The 21,572-nt window shown below is 39.5% G+C and overlaps 2 protein-coding genes across 5 annotated transcripts in view; both read right to left on the bottom strand.

The window, feature by feature from the left end:
- Positions 1-2,076: 2,076 nt before the first annotated feature.
- On the bottom strand, positions 2,077-12,093 carry nod1 (nucleotide-binding oligomerization domain containing 1). 2 transcript variants are annotated; one of them, XM_029452247.1, is made up of 12 exons: positions 11,893-12,093; positions 11,400-11,596; positions 11,057-11,231; positions 8,231-10,040; positions 8,040-8,123; positions 6,924-7,007; positions 6,657-6,740; positions 4,389-4,472; positions 3,894-3,977; positions 3,722-3,805; positions 3,537-3,620; positions 2,077-2,632 (listed from the first exon to the last, which is right to left on the bottom strand). In XM_029452247.1, exons 2-12 carry the CDS (start codon positions 11,574-11,576, stop codon positions 2,560-2,562), a joined length of 2,823 nt encoding a protein of 940 aa, XP_029308107.1. In that variant the 5' UTR covers positions 11,577-11,596; positions 11,893-12,093; the 3' UTR covers positions 2,077-2,559. The 2 variants fall into 2 exon arrangements, with proteins under 2 accessions (XP_029308107.1, XP_029308108.1); XM_029452248.1 differs by lacking the exon at positions 11,893-12,093 and having other exon boundaries at positions 8,231-10,036; positions 11,057-11,542.
- Positions 12,094-16,376: 4,283 nt separating this feature from the next.
- enpp2 (ectonucleotide pyrophosphatase/phosphodiesterase 2) overlaps positions 16,377-21,572 on the bottom strand; it is a 32,683-nt gene continuing 27,487 nt past the window's right edge. Inside the window, exons 19-25 of one of the 3 annotated variants that reach the window (XM_029451477.1) lie at positions 20,842-20,887; positions 20,269-20,408; positions 19,336-19,471; positions 18,980-19,057; positions 18,518-18,650; positions 18,134-18,287; positions 16,377-17,262 (exon numbers count right to left, since the gene is read on the bottom strand). In XM_029451477.1, coding sequence (XP_029307337.1) covers positions 17,092-17,262; positions 18,134-18,287; positions 18,518-18,650; positions 18,980-19,057; positions 19,336-19,471; positions 20,269-20,408; positions 20,842-20,887 — 858 coding nt within the window. In that variant the 3' untranslated portion in view covers positions 16,377-17,091. Of the gene's footprint in view, positions 17,263-18,133; positions 18,288-18,517; positions 18,651-18,979; positions 19,058-19,335; positions 19,472-20,268; positions 20,409-20,841; positions 21,020-21,572 lie in introns of all 3 variants that reach the window. The other 2 variants (XM_029451476.1, XM_029451475.1) reach the window with 2 other exon arrangements.

A 21,572-nucleotide genomic window follows, 5' to 3' on the forward strand; every position in this document is an offset into this window, starting at 1 on the left:
TGTAGGTATATATATTGTATATATATTATATATATATATGATATATATGTATATATGTTGATAGTATATATTATATCTGGATGGTAGTCTATATATAAATATGATATATATATGTATATATATATGGTGTATGATATAGTATATATTGATATATATGTATAGTATATATATTATATATATATACTATATGTAGTATATATATAGTGTATATATATATGAGTTATATATATATATATAGTATATATGTATATATATATATATAATATGTATATAGTGTATATATATGTTAGTATATGTCTATAAGTATATGTATTATATATGTAATGTATATATATGTATATATAATATATATTATATATGTTATATGTATAATATATGTGTCTATTATCTTATATATATATATATATGTATATATGTATAATATAATGTATATATATATAATATGTATCTTATAGTATAGTATATATATATATATATATATGTATGTATATGTATCTATGTAATATATGTATATATATATATATATGGTATATATATATATATTATATATAGATATCTATATATATATGTGTAATATATAGTATATATGTTATCATATATGTATTGTATATATGTATATATATATATAGTTAGTATATATGTATATTATATAATGATATTGTATTATATATGTGTATATATAGTATAATTATATGTATTAATATATATGTATATATGGATATATATATATGTATATATATATGTATATATATTTATATTATATGTATATATATGTATCTATATATATGTATATATATATATATATATATATGTATATATGTATATATATATGTATATATATATATATGTATATATGATATATATATATATATATATATATGATGGTATATATATAGTGTATATATATATATGCTATATATATGTATATATATGTGTGTATATATATCTATATATATATATATATATATATGTATATATAATATAGTATATATGTATGTATATATATATATATATATATATATATATATGTATATATAGTATATATATTATATATATATATATATATATATGTATATATATATATATATATATATATATATATGTATTAATATATATATATTATATATATATATGTATATATATATATATATATATATATATATATATATATATGATATATATATATATGTATATATATATATATATGTATATATGTATATATATATGTGTATATAATATGTGTATATATATATGTGTATATATATATGTATATGTATATATGTATATATGTATATATATAATGTATATATATGTATATATGTATATATGTATATATGTATATATGTATATATATATGTATATATGTATATCTGTATATATATATGTATATATATATGTATATATATATATATATATATATATATATATATATATATATATATATATATATATATATATATATATATATATATATATATATATATATATATCCAGTGGTTTTGGAGCTTGACCCATAGTAGGGACTTTAAATCAGGATGTCCAGGCTTCTGCTTCTTCCATTTTGACCATTATTTAATCTGTCTCTATACCTTAATGAAGTGTAAAACTTAGTCTCTTGAGTGCCTCTTTTAAAGGTGGATGATTCATTAGTAATATCCTCCTGTGTGAGAGGAATGGAAGCTTTGAATGACAATAACCACGAAGGAGTTTCCTCAATAGAATAAAAGGCCTTTTTATATAGACATATAGCAAAGAAAGCACAGGTGTAGGTTGCAACCTGAACAATAACAGAGCAGCACTTTTCCTGCGTCAACAAGGTAAAATGTGTGATGTGAAAACGGTTTATGGAGGGAAACTGATCCGAGAGAATAGAGAGAGTAACATATAGTGGAGTCTTCTTTACTGAACTTAGCTCCATGTTTTGTCCTCAGCAGGGGCGTAGCTAGGTTTTCAAGTTTGGGTGGACTTAGCCCAGAGGTGAGTTGAAGCAGTGTGCACCTGCATGGTAGTACAGTTACCATTAAAGGAACTCAGATAGCATGATGATGGAGAAGTAAGTCTGGGAGTTTTGCACTGAGCAAAGCCACTACACACACAGTGTTTTGTGCTGGTCGTCAACATATCAGTCATGTTAACCAGGTCCATGTTACCTGGCCTTAGTCATGTTGACATGTCTTAGGAGTAGGGTGGACTTCACATCCTCTAGGGGGGTCCGGGGGCATGCTCCCACGGGCAGAATGTTTTTAACATTTTAAAGTGAATTGTTTGTATCTGGTGCACTTTGAGAGCAACATTAAGATGCTAGAATCTAGAATCATCTAAAGTTCTATTAGATCTAGCAGCTAGAGTCAAACATTTTCCTCTCCTACATCAAAGCGACAGTTTCCTCAGTGCAAACATGGTTTCATCAACAACGAAGGATGTGAAGAATATAGACGAGAGTATTTCCATTCAGTTATAGTCAGACTTTGTGATTGCTAACACTGTGCATGCATACAGTGAACCCGCACTACATCTTCCCTGCCACACAGACAGCACATGAATGTCTCACATGCCCAGTCAGTGGAACCGCAGCCTCTTCTCTGCCACAAACTGTTTCTCTTCCTCTTCAGAGAGCTGGTTTCCTTTCACACTGTGGGAACATGATCAGACACCATCACAAATCCTTCACATTCAAAACACATGCAAGCCTTCAAAGGGAGAACACATGGAAGTGGCCCTAATGGTGTACTACAGTGAGTAACTAGAGTTCAAGTAACAGAAACGGTAAAACATCAGGCAGGTAAGCTCAACAATGCACCCCCGTCATCACAATAGTGAAGTAAATTTAGGTTTATCAATTCCAAACCAAATGATCCTTTAGGATACTTTCACATGAACATGAAGGCTGACTGCTCATAAGTGTTGGTACACTGGCCGTAACAGAGAGTGACACCTTAGACCAGTACAGGAGATGGATAATTCAGTAGATGTTGTTGTTTCCACAAGATCATTAAAACATAAGAAAGCGTATGATATTATATATGGTAATAACTGCATTATTAACATCATTTAAGGTATTGTAATTATCATTATAAATTAAACTTGAATCACTTATATATTTGATTTTGTCAAACACATCATTGACATATGATTTACCCTTTTGAGTTAAAGCAAAGGGAAATATGTATGTCTTTAGCTGCTACATACTCCACAAGCTAGTCTCTGACTGTGTCTGCTTAGAGCTTCTGCAAACAGCTGCCTGCTGCGACCCAAAACAACGATGCGATGACAGCGGTGAGAGTGAACCGGACAGTAAAGCTGAAACTCTATAAAGCTCTGTAAATCTGAGGGAAGCTGCACATTCAGGTCATCACTACGAGCGACCCCTTTCACATCGTCACTTGATACCTTGTTATTATATAAATATCATTATAGCCGATATAAAACTAAACAAAAATTAAAAATCCAGCTAGCCAACCTTAAATGATAATATCCCAATAGATTGACAATGACATTGTGTTATAATATCCCTGTGAGTGACAGCTGATTCTCACCATATCTCTTTGAGAGCTGTGTTGTGAGTAAGGGCCTCAGCGAGCTGTTGGATCCCCTCCACAGTGAACTGGTTGCTGATTAACCTGCAGACAAACATACAGCGCAGGTGAGTTTGTGACAGTTGATGTCTGAGCACAGTGTTCAGCAGGACTCGTCATGGGGACATCATGCGTGTTTTCCTTACCAGAGGTGGATTAAACCTGTGTTCGCTTGGACCAACTCAGCAAAGTGTGGAGCTGCATCATCAGTCAACTCATTCTGCACTAACCTGCAACACACACATGTACTTCTATATGAGAGCAGTTCTGTTAGAAAACTGCTCATATCACTGAACTCAAGCTGAACGAGCTGCCTACCAGAATATCCTGAGGACGTTATTCTCTTTCAGCGCTTCTGACAGGCACTTCCCACCTTGAGATGTGATGCCATTAGCTGAGAGACTAGATAACAAAAACACAGAAATTACTCAATTTAATCAAAGAGTTTAAATCAGTTGGCTTTTATAAAGCGCTTTTACATTCTTTGTGATCACTCAATGCACTTTATAACACATGTCATTCACCCATTCACACACATTCACACAGAGTCAGAGGCTACAGGTGCACATCAGCTCATCAGTAGTGATAACCATTCACACACACTCACACACTGTTGGCCATCGGGAGCAATTTGGGGTTCAGTATCTTGCCCAAGGACACTTCGACATGCTGCCTGCAGGGGCAGGGGGTCGAACCACGGACCCTCCGAGTGCTGGACGACCACTCTACCTCCTGAGTCACAGCCGCCCACAATTTTGTATTTTGTATTTTGTACAATTTTGGCTTGTATGGTCTTTGTGGGGACCTTCTCACCTGAGGTTGGTAAGACTTGGGTGGTGCCTCAAAACTCCTGCAAATGCTTCTGCTCCCTCATCGCCGATGCTGTTCCCCCACATTCTGCCAGCAAAAATATAACAACAGTCATCTGAGCTGCATCAGGAAGCATAGAAACACAAAGGGCCTGCCTTACTTAGGCTAGCAGTATCCTCAAAAGAGACAAATAACAAGACATGTTTTCATGCTTTAATTTCACATTTTTAAAATGCACACACGTTAATCGAGATCAATAAAGTCAAACAACTCTAAAACTCAACAGGCTTTATTCACCAAGTTAGCTTAAACGTTTCGCAAATTAAGTGACTTGTTAAATCTTGATGGAAATATTCTAATGGTTTGTCAAATGTGGGTTTAAAGGTGCAACATAGTTCCAAACCACCTGCTCCAAAGAAATAGGGCGCAGTATTTTACCTCTAAACTGGGTCTAAACTATCTAAATTCATCAGTCATCAAACCATCAGTTATTTAAAAAAACAACTATAGAACATCCTATGCTTATATATGAGTTCTAGTAGTCTGCCATATTTATTGTATTCTATGTTTTAGGTTTTAGAGTAATCAGTCTGTCTGTGTGTCTGTGTGTCTGTCTGTCTGTCTGTCTGTGTGTCAGTCTGTCTGTCTGTCTGTCTTTGTGTCAGTCTGTGTGTCAGTATGTCTGTGTGTCTGTCTGTGTGTCAGTATGTCTGTGTGTCTGTCTGTGTGTTAGTCTGTCTGTCTATCTGTGTGTCAGTATGTCTGTGTGTCTGTCAGTCTGTCTGTCTGTGTGTCTGCCTGTCTGTCTGTGTAGTCTGTCTGTGTCTGTCTGTCTGTGTGTCAGTCTGTCTGTCTGTCTGTCTGTCTGTGTGTCTGTCTGTGTGTCAGTCTGTGTGTCTGTCTGTGTGTCTGTCTGTCTGTGTGTCTGTCTGTGTGTTAGTCTGTCTGTCTATCTGTGTGTCAGTCTGTGTGTCAGTATGTCTGTGTCTGTCTGTCTGTGTGTCTGTCAGTCTGTCTGTCTGTGTGTCTGCCTGTCTGTCAGTCTGTCTGTGTGTCTGTCAGTCTGTCTGTCTGTGTGTCTGCCTGTCTGTCTGTGTGTCAGTATGTCTGTCTGTGTGTTAGTCTGTCTGTCTGTGTGTCTGCCTGTCTGTCTGTGTGTCAGTCTGTCTGTGTGTCTGTCTGTCTGTGTGTCAGTCTGTCTGTCTGTCTGTCTGTGTGTCTGTCTGTGTGTCTGTATGTGTGTCAGTCTGTCTGTGTGTCTGTATGTGTGTCAGTCTGTGTGTCTGTCTGTGTGTCTGTCTGTCTGTGTGTCTGTCTGTGTGTTAGTCTGTCTGTCTGTGTGTCAGTATGTCTGTCTGTGTGTCAGTCTGTCTGTCTGTGTGTCAGTCTGTCTATCTGTGTGTCAGTCTGTGTGTCAGTATGTCTGTGTCTGTCTGTCTGTGTGTCTGTCAGTCTGTCTGTCTGTGTGTCTGCCTGTCTGTCAGTCTGTCTGTGTGTCTGTCTGTCTGTCTGTGTGTCTGTCAGTCTGTCTGTCTGTGTGTCTGCCTGTCTGTCTGTGTGTCAGTATGTCTGTCTGTGTGTCAGTCTGTCTGTCTGTGTGTCTGTCTGTGTGTCTGTCTGTCTGTGTGTCAGTCTATCTGTGCGTCAGTCTATCTGTCTGTCTGTCTGTCTGTCTGTCTGTGTGTCTGTCTGTGTGTCTGTCTGTCTGTGTGTCAGTCTATCTGTGTGTCAGTCTATCTGTGTGTCAGTCTGTGTGTCTGTCTGTGTGTCTGTCTGTGTGTCTGTCTATCTGTGTGGCAGTCTGTCTGTCTGTCTGTCTGTGTGTCTGTGTGTCAGTCTATCTGTGTGTCAGTCTATCTGTGTGTCAGTCTATCTGTGTGTCAGTCTGTCTGTCTGTCTGTCTGTGTGTCTGTCTGTGTGTCTGTCTGTCTGTGTGTCAGTCTATCTGTGTGTCAGTCTATCTGTGTGTCAGTCTGTCTGTCTGTCTGTCTGTGTGTCTGTCTGTGTGTCTGTCTGTCTGTGTGTCAGTCTATCTGTGTGTCAGTCTATCTGTGTGTCAGTCTATCTGTGTGTCAGTCTGTCTGTCTGTGTGTCTGTCTGTCTGTGTGTCAGTCTGTCTGTCTGTGAGTCTGTCTGTGTATCTGTCTGTGTGTCAATCAGTCAAGACTTTTCTGAAGCGTTCCTGCATTAACCCTTTCTGCTTCTCCAGTTGATCCCACTGCTTTCATAAGAATACAACAGCAAAGATTTTTGACAGCAGTGAAGTCTTACCCCACATCAAATATAGAAGTGCTCTTCTGAATTGCGTTGGCCAAATACCTCCCACCAACATTAGTGATCTGGTTTTTACCAATCCTGAGGACAAAGAGACATGAGTCCACAACATATTCATTTTACAATTATCTTATCTTTTCCTTTATTCACCAATTTGTGAATACACATGTAGACAATTTAGAGATACTAATAAAAGGTAAGAGCAGATGTCATTGATTCATCAATTATTATAATATTCCATATTGGTACAAGTTACAAACATACTTGACAACTCTCAGCTTTGGGCATTCCTCAATGATCTGAGCAACTAGCTTGGCTCCAACATCTGTGATGTGATTGTTGTAAAGCCTGAGGACAACAGATCAAATGAAGGTTAAAGTTTCTGTTTTACTCTCAAAACCAGCAGAATTGTACTTTATGGAGTACGGACACTTGTTGGGGCAGTACCCTATTTGCTAGTTATTTTGCATTTGTTTAGCCAAAAATACAATTACGTACCCCAAGAGACCAACATGTAGCTTTGAAAAACAGTATTTAGAAGTATTGTGCAGTTTTGTTCATGCTGGGAATGGATTTACAAAATACTATACCACACTAACACTTAACAAAACTCCATAGGAAACATCAAACTTTCCACAGCAACAGAAAGCATTTGTTTCACTGAAAACCTAACTACGGATATAAATACAACTCTTTATGTCATGTATAACCTAAATATTATTTAGAGCTATGACTATGACAGAACATGTAAAGGGCCAGTGTGTAGTATTTAGTGGGATCTATTAGCAGAAATTGAATATAACATTCATAACTATGTTTTCATCAGTGTATAATCTGCTGAAACTAAGAATTGTTGTGTATCTACATAGGGAGCAGGTCCTCTTCCATGTTGCACCACCATGTTTCTACAGTAGCTCAGAACGGACAAACCAAACCAGAGTTTGTCCAGAGAGGGACTTTCACCTTTCTACGTCACCTGAAGGCCACCGTAGTTCTCTGACACGCTTGTAAAACTGCGGTGATGCCAGCCACTGCCAAATCCAACACACTGTCCCTTTAAGGAAAACAATGTCCCTCCTCTGGTAGCAATGGTGTATAAAATCAATAATGAGCTTTCAACAACATAACATGGACAGAATATCCTTAAAGTGCTCAGAAAATGTAAACGTCTATAATTCCATGACAAGTGGGGAAACGTGGGATGTTTGTGTAATGCAACGAAATGCTACTTCATGGTTCAACTCGTCTAAATTTCAGAGGGAAATATTGCACTTTTTACACCACTACATTTATTTTACAGCTGGTAGTTACAGGTTTAGAGTTTAAATAAAAAGCTCATGACAATCGTATTTTAGGTCAACTGGAACAATGTCTACTCACCCCAAGATCTCCACGACTTTGTGCTTACACAGCTCCTCTGCAAGAACCTCAATGCTGCTGTCAGACAGGTGATTGACGCTTAATCTGAAGAAATGCAGGTTAATTAGTGTTTGGTTAGATGACATCATAACATCAGTCTGAATAACCCTCAATGGATTAGAAGGTATATAAAACACATTTGTATGTTTTACCTCACTACTGTCATCTTACAGAAGGAGGGCTTCAGCTGCTTCACCCCATAGTCACTGATGTTGTTGTTGTCCATGTCGAAGCCCAGAGGCTTGTGACAGTGCTGTAGTACAAAGTTCAGGGCGGTGCAGTCGCCTGAGGACACGTTACAGTAGCCCAGCTTGATGAAGTCAGCTGTGATGCCTTTGGCTGTCATCTGAGCTATGTCTTTGCTCCCTGTCTCAAAGATGCACCGCAGCATCCACAGGAAGTTGGGCAGAACATGAACTTTCCTGCCGTCTTCACCGTCGTAGTGGGGTAAGCCATAGAGGTGGGAGATGACACCGGTGGAAAGGCAGGATTTTAGTAAGGCCCGTTTTTTCTTTAACAACACGGGAGATACCAGATGCTCCATCAGGCCAATGTGAGCCTTGGACAGCAGGCCACACAAGAACAGATTAGTGAACTGAAGGTGTTCATTAGTGGCAAATGGATTCTTTTCACTGGACTTTGAGGAGCCACTGACACAGAAGTCAAAAGGCAGACAGGATGGTGTTCTCTTCTTTCTGCACTCTACAAAGAACTTGAGGATGGATCTGGCAGGAGCCTGCTCATCCAACACAAGAGCAAATGCTGCCAGAAAAGACTGGAGGGTGATATGGAGGACTTCAAAAGTAGCAGGGCTTCCACTGGCATCACACTCAGAGACAGGTCGAAGAAAGCCCAGGGACAGGTCCTCCTCTGTCAAGCCACACGCACTCATCTCCTCTTGGCTCCAAATGAAGCTTCCTCTCTCCATACCCTGAAGTGCTAGTCTTGCAAATGCTGCGAGAGACCTGAGCCCCGCTTTGAATGTTTCTGATGCACACCGAGTGCTTTTCTTCAGCAGAGATGGTGCTGGTAAGGCTGAGCGGCTGAGGAACACCTCAGCCAGTAGAAGGAAGATGTCCGTGAGCGTGATGCAGGTTTCAGGCAGATGGAAACTATCATGCATGGTGTGCAGGTGCCTGAAGCTATTGAATACAATCCAGCAGAAGAGCGGGGTGGAGCAGAGGCCACAGAGGTGGGGGCAAGCATCCAGCTGGACTGACACCAGCTCTCGGTGCTCCTGCTCCTTAAAGTGCAGATCGATGTAGGTCCGCAGATGAGCTTGGGAGAACCCGCGCAGAGCCACCTTCTTTCTGATCACCCTACTCTGGATCTCGGTCCCTGTCCGGGCCGTCAGCACCTTCTTGGAGCCCTTGAGTAATTTCCCACAGAGCAGGCTGATGAGCAGCTGGAGGGGGTGTGCCTTGACTTCTGGTGAAACCACTTCAGCAATATTCATCAGGTCTTTGATCTGAATCTCATCGAAGCCATCAAATGTAAAAAGAACCTTCTCAGGGAAGCGCAGTATGTAATCAAACACCTCGTTATCTGGGTCGTGATCTGGGGAGCAGTTGTGTTTGAACAAAAGCTCTCTGAGGGAGATCTGCTCTGTGTCCTTGAAGAGGCTGAACATCCTACAGCGGAACTTAAAAAAGAAGATGGCGTCTGTCTGCAGCTCTTTCTTGGACCAGAGGTTCTGGAGCTTCTGCAGGAAGATGGATTTTCCCACACCAGCATCCCCCATTACATAGGTGATTTCACCTTGGGGATTGAAGACTGCATGGTCTCCTAAGAGCGTGTCCAGACTCTCCAGGAAGCCCAAACTTTCATTGCAGTCATTCAACAGTTCCATCAGTGTGCCAGTGTACAGCTCCTCCAGACGGGTCTCCTCTCGCTGGCCGTAAGACATGATGAAGCAGGTGTCCTGGCTCATCTCATGCCTCATCTTCTCATAATACCTGCTGACTTAGAAGAGGTACATCGTGAATTAGTGCAATATAGAAGCTTTAAGTGGTGTTATAAGGTCCAATGATTCCTGAATCTTCTATTTAGGACCAAACACATTTCATCTAATCCAAAGATGCATGTGCTGTTTTTTGTTTGTTTTATATTTCTATCTTTTACATTTTTTAATCTGTGATGGGTACATGTATTTTTTCAATAAATTGTAGCTGTTTTGCAGAATACTTTTTACTTGAGTACTTTCACGATAAAATATATGAACTTATACTCATTACATTGTGCGTTACTACTTGCATTTAGTTATAACTCACTTTATATTCAGCTGAGCTCACATGCATGGCAGCGATTTCCTGACAGTAGATATAAGAGAGCCCCCCTCACACAGAAGCACAAACACACCCACCCAACACACCTGTCGATCTACAGGTGCGTCAAACTAATCTGTAATAAATTACAGTTTGATACATCTGCAATAACTAAGTACATTTACAGAGGGAATATTGTATTAAATAGTTCCACTTTATTCATCTGACAGCTGTTAAAATAGATGCACTTACAGTACATAGACTAAACTACTCAACATTATATTCATATTTTAATTATCCTCACCAACCAGCTTCAACATTAAAATGCTAATATATTGCTGAATCAGTAATACCATCCAATATTTTATTATTCATTATTATTATGCATAATGACTGTTTTAAATATTAATATTACATATGGCTGCTTCTGTACTTCTACTTTAGTATTTTGAATGTACAACTTCTTCTTGCATTGTGGTATTATTCTACACTCATTGATCTAAATGGGACAGAATAGCAGAAATGCCACAGCACCATAAAAACTACAGTCTGGCTCAAAATTAAAAATGTAAACTTTAAACTGAGCCATGATTTCCTCATTTGTGAGACTTATTTGTTGTTATATATCCAACAGTCTTACTCAGCTAACATGTGTGGACATCCAACAGACCTTGAAGCATAAAAAAGAACAGCATGAGTGATTGTAATACTTACTGGGATCTGTGTTAACCACACCCATCAGCATTACATCACTGCTTGGGTTGTAATTGATCTCTTTCAACCATGGCTGGAGGTCTATGTATGCATCACATACTTTGTAAATGATGTAAATTAAGTATTCACAGGCCTCCTCCCCTTTGCATTGGACTAGCTCCAAGATCTTACGTACCTGGAAAACAATCACAGGAAAAGGCGTCTTGGATTTTACGTTTATTTGGGATTTTTTACCAGTAGATATTTTATGACAGATAAGACGTTGTATTTTAGATGTATGTTGTATTAATGACTGAAAATAAAACAAATGGCCTTATTTAACAGATGTCTTTGTTTTTCCTGCCTGATCTGTCTTGGTGACGGTTTGCTGAACGATCTCAACATCTTCTTCACAGACGAAGCCGCAGGACAGCAGGTTGTCCAGGATGCACTGGATGCTCCTCAACCTGGACACCAGCAGCTCTCTGTGGTAGGTGAGAATGTTGAGACACGACGGCTTAGCTTCTTCTATCTGACCCATGCTTACTGCAGAATCGTCACCTGTATGGGATAACAGATGACAAGAGCGGTCAACTGGATTGTGAGAGCCATTTAAACATCTTGCGATCTGTAACCCTATTTTAGACATCCACATATTGCAGTAGGACCAGCCACAACAATAGTTGAAGACATCTCCAAAGAAACAATCATTACACTGAATAAATATTAAAATAACTGCTGCATGTTGCGTCATTAGCACCGGAAGAATTAGCTGTGTCTGATTTGCATGATATCTAAAAGCTAACTGTCTCTCGCCAGCTGAGACATATTGCTACACAACCACAGATAAATCCTACCATTGTTTTACAATTGCCGTGCGTCCACACCAAAGCGCTGTAAACACTGAACTTTAAAACAAAAACCAAGTGTTGAAAAGAACTAACTCTTGTTAATGTCACAAGTGGCCAAGTAGGTAACTTATTGTACACTACAGCTACTGTCTGTCCAATAGGAACAGCTTTGTGTTGAAGGAAGTGAACGTTTTCGGTATGAACGCGTCATTTATTCACTGAATGTCGCAACCTGTTCTTGTTGCATTCATGTGCCCACACAAATGTGGGAATTAAAACACACCAAGTATTTTTCTACCTTTATTGAACCTTTGTTGGCCAACTCAGATATTTGAGTTCAGTAAAAGTAGTAATGCCCCGATGTAGAAATGCTCTGTTACAAGTAAAAGTCCTGCATTCAAAATGTTACTAAAGTACAATAATTAGCTATAATTAATATTGGACCAAAAGTAAAAATGCTCGTTATGCAGAATCACCCATTTCAGAATGATATACTGTAGGCTGTATTATTTCACTGGATTAGGATTATTAATAATGTGCCCAGGTCGTAAATGGCAAAAATGGAGCTAATGTGAACTACTCTATACACTGCTGTGTAGTTTAATCCATGATAATACATCGTAATTAATTAGTTGATTTTTAGGTTGTATAATTAATCTGAATCTGCAAAGTAACTAATGTAGTGGAGTAAAATATTGTCTTCCAAAATGTAACAGAACTTGGAAATACTAAAGTAAAGTAGAAGTACCTCAATATTGTACTTAAGTACAGAATTTAAATGTACTTAGTTACTTTTCACCTCTGCAAAATATAAACAACTATTTACAGAGCACTTATTTTACTGTCAATTTTATCTTCGTTCTCGTTTTCCCAAGTAGTGCTACTTCAATGTCATTTTATTCTTGTTTTACATACATTTGTTGTGAAATATCTTGTGGCTCTGTCTTTAATAATAATAATCATAATCATAATCATAATCATAATAATAATAATAATAATAAATTGAATTTATATAGTGCTTTTCAAGACCTCAAAGCCGCAAGATGCTGACCATGATTTGTAATGTGCTTGTTTGAGTCTGACAGGGACCTTCTCTCTCTCTCTCTCTCTCTCTCTCTCTCTCTCTCTCTCTCTCTCTCTCTCTCTCTCTCTCTCTCTCTCTCTCTCTCTCTCTCCTCTCTCATTTCCTGTCATCTCTATAGGTTAATGTGTGATTAAGACTAAAACATTGTTTTATAAAGAGCTTCATTATTTCAGCTGATAGTATGCTCTCATGGTGCATAAATAAAGTTGTGGTATCATCAATTTACCTTGCAGTGGCTGAGTCAGTCAGTATTATTCCAGCATGAGATAATTGCTAAATGTCTGGCTCTTTGCAATTAATTTAGTCTCTATCATCAGCTGCTGTATCCAGCAATATTGTTTTTGCCCCAGCACCCCTAATGGTTTAATATAGCCATGTTTTTTAGACTATTTTGTTTTGTACTTTGTTAAAATAATTCAGATTATTTCCTGTACAGAGTATCTTACTTATGTCTACAGCTATGCCATAACTACATCCATCTACAGCTGTCACTATGGAACACTGTAATGAATGCCTCACATATCAATATCCACTGATATATAATCAAGTATTGTGTATGCAAACTCTCTGCAATTCTAATTGAAAATTCTCATTCCACATTACTGTATATCATAGGTCACTAACAGGCGGACTGCGGTCCCAGTCCGGACCCGGACCTATAATCAATAAATTATTAAGGGATTTTCAATTTTGACAGGGCGCTTCTATTTTAACCAGCGCAGCTTTTCTCGTTTTTACGGCTCTGGTTTAGCGGTTCAGGTAACTCACAGACTAATGGCATGCAAGTTAAGACATCTCACGTGATGCTACTCAGCCAATCAAATCTGTGCATTCCAGGCGACAAACATTGCGAAGACGGAGGGACGAGTGAGCGGCAGGCAGGGAGAGAAACACAGACGGAGAGACGAGTGAGCGGCAGACAGGGAGAGAAACACAGATGGAGAGACGAGTGAGCGGCAGACAGGGAGAGAAACACAGACGGAGAGACGAGTGAGCCGCAGACAGGGAGTGAAACACAGACGGAGAGACGAGTGAGCGGCAGACAGGGAGAGAAACACAGACGGAGAGACGAGTGAGCGGCAGAGAGGGAGAGAAACACAGACGGAGAGACGAGTGAGCGGCAGACAGGGAGAGAAACACAGAAAACTATTTTATTTTAAGATGCACAATTTTTCAAAAGCTATTTTATTTATTTTCTCTATTTTATTTTTAAATGGAGCCCGAGAAGAACATTATACATATCTACAGTAATATATATATCTGTATAATGATCAATGTTAAGTGACAATAAATATTGTCAAAATGTTTTTGAATTGTACTTTCTTTATTAGATTTGACAGTCAGTTGTTGATTACGTGCAGACGTTGATACAGCTACTAGGCTGCTTCAATATATATCACACTAATTCATAACGCAAGTTAGACATTATGATGCTCCGGACCTTTGCTTGAGGAAATTATCCCTAACTGGACCTCTTAAAATCTTAGTTGAATACCAATGGTGTAGACCAATGATCTTGAGGGCATTCAGAGCCACCCGCATCTATTGTGAGATGACTCTAATCTCAGACAAACACAGCGGCCTGCCGCGCCTTTCTCTAATTAAATCATGCAGAGTTTTGTCCAGCATTTCCAGAACTAGACAAATGTGGCCATTGTGCTTGAAATATTTACAATTGCTCTTATTCAGGTCTAGAATAGAGATTTGTTTAAAAGCAGATTAAATCTTTCCTTACAATCTTGACTGCCATCTTCTCTATGGTGTCTAATTTGATCGGGCCACTTTCTCAAGGTTGCCCTGTCCCTTTAGATTCTACAGCAAGTATTTACAGGATTTACCAGATAGAATGTCATTCTCAAAGTCTCTGTCTGGTGACGAGGACAACATTATTTCCAGTTGGAGCAAATGTGTTCCCTGTGAGTACCACGAGTGACATCATCGAGGTTTAGAACATCCAATTGCTGTGTGATAAAAAACCCACAAATACAAACATTACACTTTTTTTTATGATCATTTTGAAGGCCATTAAATCTTAGAGGACTGGTTTCTATGGATAAAAAAAAAGGTAAAAATCCACTAACCAGCACAGTTTACATTGTGTCATTTAAATCAGATATCAATTAAAACAGCAGAGTTGTTATTAAAAAAAAGGGGGAATGAAATATAAGGTGGAAATTCTAAGCCAGGAAAATCCTTCATGTGATAAAAGTGAGCTGTGATGTGGGAATTGATCTATGAAATTGGGAAATTCAAATAAAGGAAACAAATGTTACATTGTGTTTTGTTCTACTTGGAATTCACATTCTGACTGTAGCTCCATGCCATAAAGGCTCATGGGCTGTTTTTACACACAGGACACATGCATCACCTAAACACAGCCCGTTTAAATACACTATACACTACAGATTACTATTCTACCAGTTCTATCCTAGCGTATTCTACTATCTATCCAAAGATTGTTTTTTCCTTTCCTTTTGCTGTGACAGTTTAGCAAACTCAAATGTTTCTCTCATATTGGAGTTTAACTTGGTCCACAACAAGTAGTGTCCACCTGGTGGCAGTGACGGGTAGAGGGACACATGTTCAATTGGAACAATATCCATCCATCGTCTACCGCTTATCCGGGATCGGGCTCGCGGGGGCAGCAGCTCCAGTAAGGAACCCCAATCTTCCCTTCTCCGGGCCACATCCTCCAGCTCCGACTGGGGGATCCTGAGGCGTTCCCAGGCCAGTGAGGAGATATAATCTCTCCACCGAGTCCTGGGTCTTCCCCGGGGTCTCCTCCCAGCTGGACGTGCCTGGAACACCTCCCTAGGGAGGCGCCCAGGTGGCATCCTTACTAGATGCCCGAACCACCTCAACTGGCTCCTTTCAACGTAAAGGAGCAGCGGCTCTACTCCGAGTCTCTCACGGATGTCTGAACTTCTCATCCTATCTCTAAGGGAGACGCCAGACACCCGTCTGAGAAAACCCATTTCGGCCACTTGTACCCGTGATCTTGTTCTTTCGGTCATGACCCAGCCTTCATGACCATAGGTGAGGGTAGGAACGAAGATCGATAGGTATATCGAGAGCTTTGCCTTCTGGCTCAGCTCTCTTTTCGTCACAACGGTGCGGTAAAGTGACTGTAATACCGCCCCCGCTGCTCCGATTCTCCGGCCAATCTCTCGCTCCATCGTCCCCTCACTCGCGAACAAGACCCCGAGGTACTTGAACTCCTTCACTTGGGGTAAGGGCTCATTCAATATGAACAATATGAAGCTGCTATATATTGTAACTAAGGAGTAATTCATGTTAGACATGCCTTCATCATACAGCCATGTAGATGGATTGTGTAGCTCCACTGCTGCTGAGTCTGACTGAACATGCTCCACACTTTTAGTAAAAACACTTGTTTATTGTGGTGAAATGTACATAAAGCATAAATAGGTCTCACAGGTGGTAAATGTTTTAGGGAACACATTAATAAATCATAAAATCATCATCATCATTGACATTATTGTTATTGTGCATGGAACAAAAAGTCAACACAAACAAACACAAGCACACAATCAACAGTCAGACACAAACAGAAAATATTTTGAACTCAACATATAGACACTGTACACACACAACAACAACATTGCATTATTATATCATTCAAAAAGAAAAGAAAGTTCTTCTTAGCCGCTGAATGAGAAAGTGTCCAATGCAAACATAGTGTAACGAGTAAACTGTGTGGATCCACGTCATATAGGAACTGTGACATCCTGCTTCAATACTGAGCTGATGGATTTCTCTTGATGGCTTTGTAGTGCAATTTAAGATATTTTACCACTTGAAAGCATGTAATCATTTTTACACATATGGAATATTGTTTGCAGGAAAATAATTAAAATGTTGAAGAGAATAAGTGGACAGTAGCACAGCTCCTAGCTCAGTGGTGTTGAAGCTGTTTCTTAACAGATGGATGAAGTGAAAGGGCCACAACAGGGATACTGCAGAGCAGCTGCAGACAACAGCCATAGCATCCAGGGAGAGCTGAAGTTGCTGTAGGTCAGTGTAATAGAGATGATTGTACCACACACATCCACCACGGGTAAAAAGATCGGCAACATGAAGGTTAACAGAGCAAGCAGATATCAGATCTCGCTCTCGTAGGAGTGCATGTAGGTTTTGAGCGAGAGGATTTCAGCGTAGCTGCGGGTTGTTCTGCGGTAAAAGTCCAAGCCCGTCAGGATCTCCACGTCTCTGACTCGAGCTGTGTGCATCTTCATCAGGTCCTCCACCCAGCGAGACTCCTCCTCTGAGCTCTGAAGGGAGGCAGTGAGGAGCACAGAAACATTAGCATGGGGTTCCACACTGAAACCCTGAACACATTTGGCTTTGAAGGAACATCGTTCACATTGACATGAGAGCGAGATGAGAAAATCAATACCACTCTCATGTGTGTGTGTACAGAGCTGGAGTCAGGACGCGGTTAGCCTAGCTCAGTATAAACACTGGAACCAAAGGAAAAAGCTAGCCTGTCTTTGTCCAAAGGGAAACACACCTGCCAATAGAACACTGATTAACTTGTTGTTTCCTGTTTGTTTGATCTGCACACAAACAGATATGTAAAAACAACAATTTGTAGTTTTAGGGCGAGTGTCATTCTGGAAGTACTTGGCGGACAACAGCGAGTCTGTACAGAAACATGTACCACAACCTGTGCTCACTGACTGTACCTGGCAACCCAGAGCTGGAGAACAGGAGTGCCGGGCGGATGGATAAACTGTTGTTTGTCAAGAAGTAGTTCCAACACATGACTTCTCCAAAACTTTTTCTTCTGTGTGAAGGTTAAAAATCAAGATTGGGATTGATATCAATCTTCTCATCCTACTTTCAAAAGAAATCTAGTAAACATATTTCTCAAAATGTTGCCCTATCCTTTAACAAACATCATGTACAGCGTGTACCCTGTGTGCATTTAAAGGTTCACATATGTGATTTGTTTACTCTTCTGGACATACAATCACTTGCATATTTAGATTCTGCTACATGTTCTGTTCAGGGTGACTTGATGATGCAACATTTCCATTTTTCATTTCTGAGTTAATTATCCAAGAGGCCACTGTGTAGACCTGGTCTGTATTATGTGTGTATATGAGTGTAATTAAAATGTGATGGTGTGATGGTTCTCACGTTGCAGGTCTCGTCGTTGCTGGATCTGTGTGGCAGGATGAAGGCGGCGCTGCTGAGCGGCCCGCCACACGAGTCTGCAGCCTGTGTGAAGTCTAAGCAGCTGGTCAGGACCACAAAGTAGTGCGTAGGGACAGGAATCATCCCACTTACATACCTGCAACACAGGTTCCACAAAAGACCTGAGCTCAACTTGTTTCAATACACAAATGTCTATTGTCAGTTTTAAATCATTTTAGCACATGAGATTGAAAATCTATTTTTTTTCTATTTTTTGGTTGAGACCAAATCCTACATCGCCACATTTCAATAAGTTCAAAATAAATAAAAAGTGCTTGTAGCTGTACTGAAGCTGAATCAGAAGTGAAGTAAAATTAATGTTCTCACTCTTTTATCTTCTCAGCAGAGTCCCTGACGCCATCATAGTCGTAGTCAAATATGGGTCCAATGAGCACATTCACTCCGTTTCTCTCAGTGGCGTATTTCTTCACCAGTGCTCTCTGGAAGTAGCCCCATATTCCTGAGAGAGAAATGTTGGAGAGAGTGGGAACAAAGAGACAAACAGAGAGGGATGTGAGAATGAAACAGGGAGGGGGGGTAAATGAATATGTCAGTGGATCACTCAGCACCTCAGAACGTGCTGCATAATGCCAAGTTAACTTTACTTTTCAGACTGCCATGAATCATCTACTCATTTAATTCAAAGTAAATGGAGGTCATGGTGGTTAAAACTATATTTTTTGTGTGATTTTTGTGCAGGAAAAACTGTCAAAATCAAAACATACAAGGTTTCAAGGAGACTCGAGGCATCTCGCCCTTGAAGAGACTTCTAATCACTGATGGACTTACTCTTGAATGCAGGATACATGGGAACAGTGTTGGTGATGAGGACAGCATCGTATTTTTTGTCTATGGTTGAGGACAATTCTGTTAATGAAGAAAAAATGAAACACGATTAAAAACGTTTTCAGGTTGGTTTGAAATGTATAATAATATATGTCAATATATCAAGTAACTAACTAATGATGTCTTCTACAATCAATGGCAATATCTTTTGCTCAATGTATTGATTGGTCATTTAGTGTAAAAATGTACAAAATATTATAAGAATGTGTCCCAAATATTCAATTTAACATGAAAATGATTAAACTATAAAATATAAATTTGATTTAGTTCCAGTGTTGAAGTTGTGCTGGGGAACTGACGTGGAGGGTACAGGAAGGCGTAGCTGATGTGTCTGTCTGCTCTGTAGTTGGTACATGACTGACTGTAGGCTGGAGGGACTCTGGTGTCAGGTCGCACACAGTTAGACAGGGCCTCAGGCAGAGGGGACACTTCTACCTGCAGCGCACACGCACACACGCACACGCGCACGCGCACGCGCACACGCACACGCACACGCGCACACGCACACACACACACACACACACACACACACGCACACACACACACACACACACACACACACACACACACACACACACACACGGTATAGTAACAAGTAGAGAACACACTCACAACATCTGGATTTTAAGAAACAGTGACATTTATCTTCATGTTTGGAGTCAGTCAGGCCAGAGGGCGTTTGTTTGTAGCTTGAAACCACATCGACTGCTCTCAGGACAGTTTCATGTCTGAGAACTTCCCTGATAACCCTCTCACCTTCATCAAGTCACTTTCACTAACAAGTTCCTTTCAGTTAACATGAATAATGTAACTGTTTGGTATGTGATGTGTCTATGTCAACTTGAGACCACTTACACAAATAGCTGTCAGTGTGTTAGGATATGTCAGTAAGAAATATGTTTATTAAATAATAGCAAATAATGAGTGTGGCCGCTGTAGTATTTTAGGAAATTTGAACATATTCAAAAAATCACCTGGCAGGTTTAATGAATAGATCTGTATTCAACCCCCAGACATATCAGACCGTTTTAATTTCTCCTGTAAGTAAATCTATTAAACATCTTGGAGCCATGAACAAGGGCATAATGTTCAGAAGGTCAAATTAGTTTTTAGACGAATAATCGTAATAATAAATCAATCTGTTTCCTATTGGTGTATGAGATTGAAACTAAACTCCACCATATAGCCGTTTGTTGACTGTTTGCTTTGCAAGAGCCCAGGATGAAGAGTACCTGTCTGCTGACGCTGTAGGATGTCCAGAGAGGCATAGAGAGAGCCTCGCTGTAGCCGCTGATGTAGTCACTGTGGTGGAGGATGGAGTATTTGGTACGGAAGAGGACGGCAGGTCGACCGTACGGCAAGTTCCTGCTGTCTGAGAGAGGAAGAGCACAGACACACACAGCAGAGGAGGCACAGGGGTGTAACACAACACTGCAACTTACACTGAAGTGAATGAACAACAACATGTGAAAACTAACATCCATGTCAATGACGCATAACTAGGATTATGATGCAGGTTTACATGGGACATGGTGGATTATTTACTGTATTTTATGTTGACATATACCAAATGACCATTAGAATCAGTATAGTGACTACACACACATTACACACACTGATTTCCCTAGAAGAATGTGCCGCTAGATTTCATACGGCTACGTGGCTCTATCTTGCTTTACAAAGGCACTGTGAGGGTTGTTTAGAGTTTTATGGTTATTTAACTTTGGTTATGATTTCTTCATCCTCCTATATAAATGATAGGTCATTTATTTAGGACATTTTCAGTAACATCATGAAAGACTGACCATCAATAGCTTGCCTCAGTCGCTGGTTTAGCTCCTCCACTTTGTTCTGTAAGAGACAGAGCCACAGATGCTCCAGGTTATAGCCTCGTACAAGGGTCACTTTCAAACCTCTCTGGCCCCTACTTTTTACACGCAACTGCAAAAAGATCGGAGATTGAAACAATCTCTTGCCAGAGATCTACATGGGAATCACAAACACAGCATAGGTAAAGTGACACACTGCAGATGATGGCTGGGTCCAAATCACCTCCAATCCAAGCAATCCTGGAAGAAGATCTAGCAAAATACTGACAACGATCGAGACCAAGAAAGTTGTCACATGTAAAGGGCCTGGATGAACACAGAGATTGCCTTTTTGTTAGCAAATTAACTACAGATGTTTGAATGCCTTGAATTGAAGGTGAATTGACTCCATCTCTGCAGCAGAAAGCAAAGATGCAACAAGGTTATTTAAGTTTTTAAGCTGAAGACACAACTATACATATGTCAAACAGGCTCAGTCTCACACACACAAACACACATAGTACGTTAAGCATGGATGGTAGGCCCATGCAGAATGTTCTTTTTACAGGTCCGCTGTGTAAAAAGACACATTTAACTGCACTTCCAGAGCAAAACATAAAGGTTTGTTTAAAAACTCAACAAAAAAAGAAAGAAAGACATAATCTGTATTTGAAACCCCTTCAGTCACTTGCTGTGCCATGTTTGGGGTGTCTAATAGATGGGCTGCT

Source organism: Cottoperca gobio, chromosome 16 (genome assembly GCF_900634415.1).
Source record: "Cottoperca gobio chromosome 16, fCotGob3.1, whole genome shotgun sequence".
NCBI classification, from domain to species: Eukaryota; Metazoa; Chordata; class Actinopteri; order Perciformes; family Bovichtidae; genus Cottoperca; species Cottoperca gobio.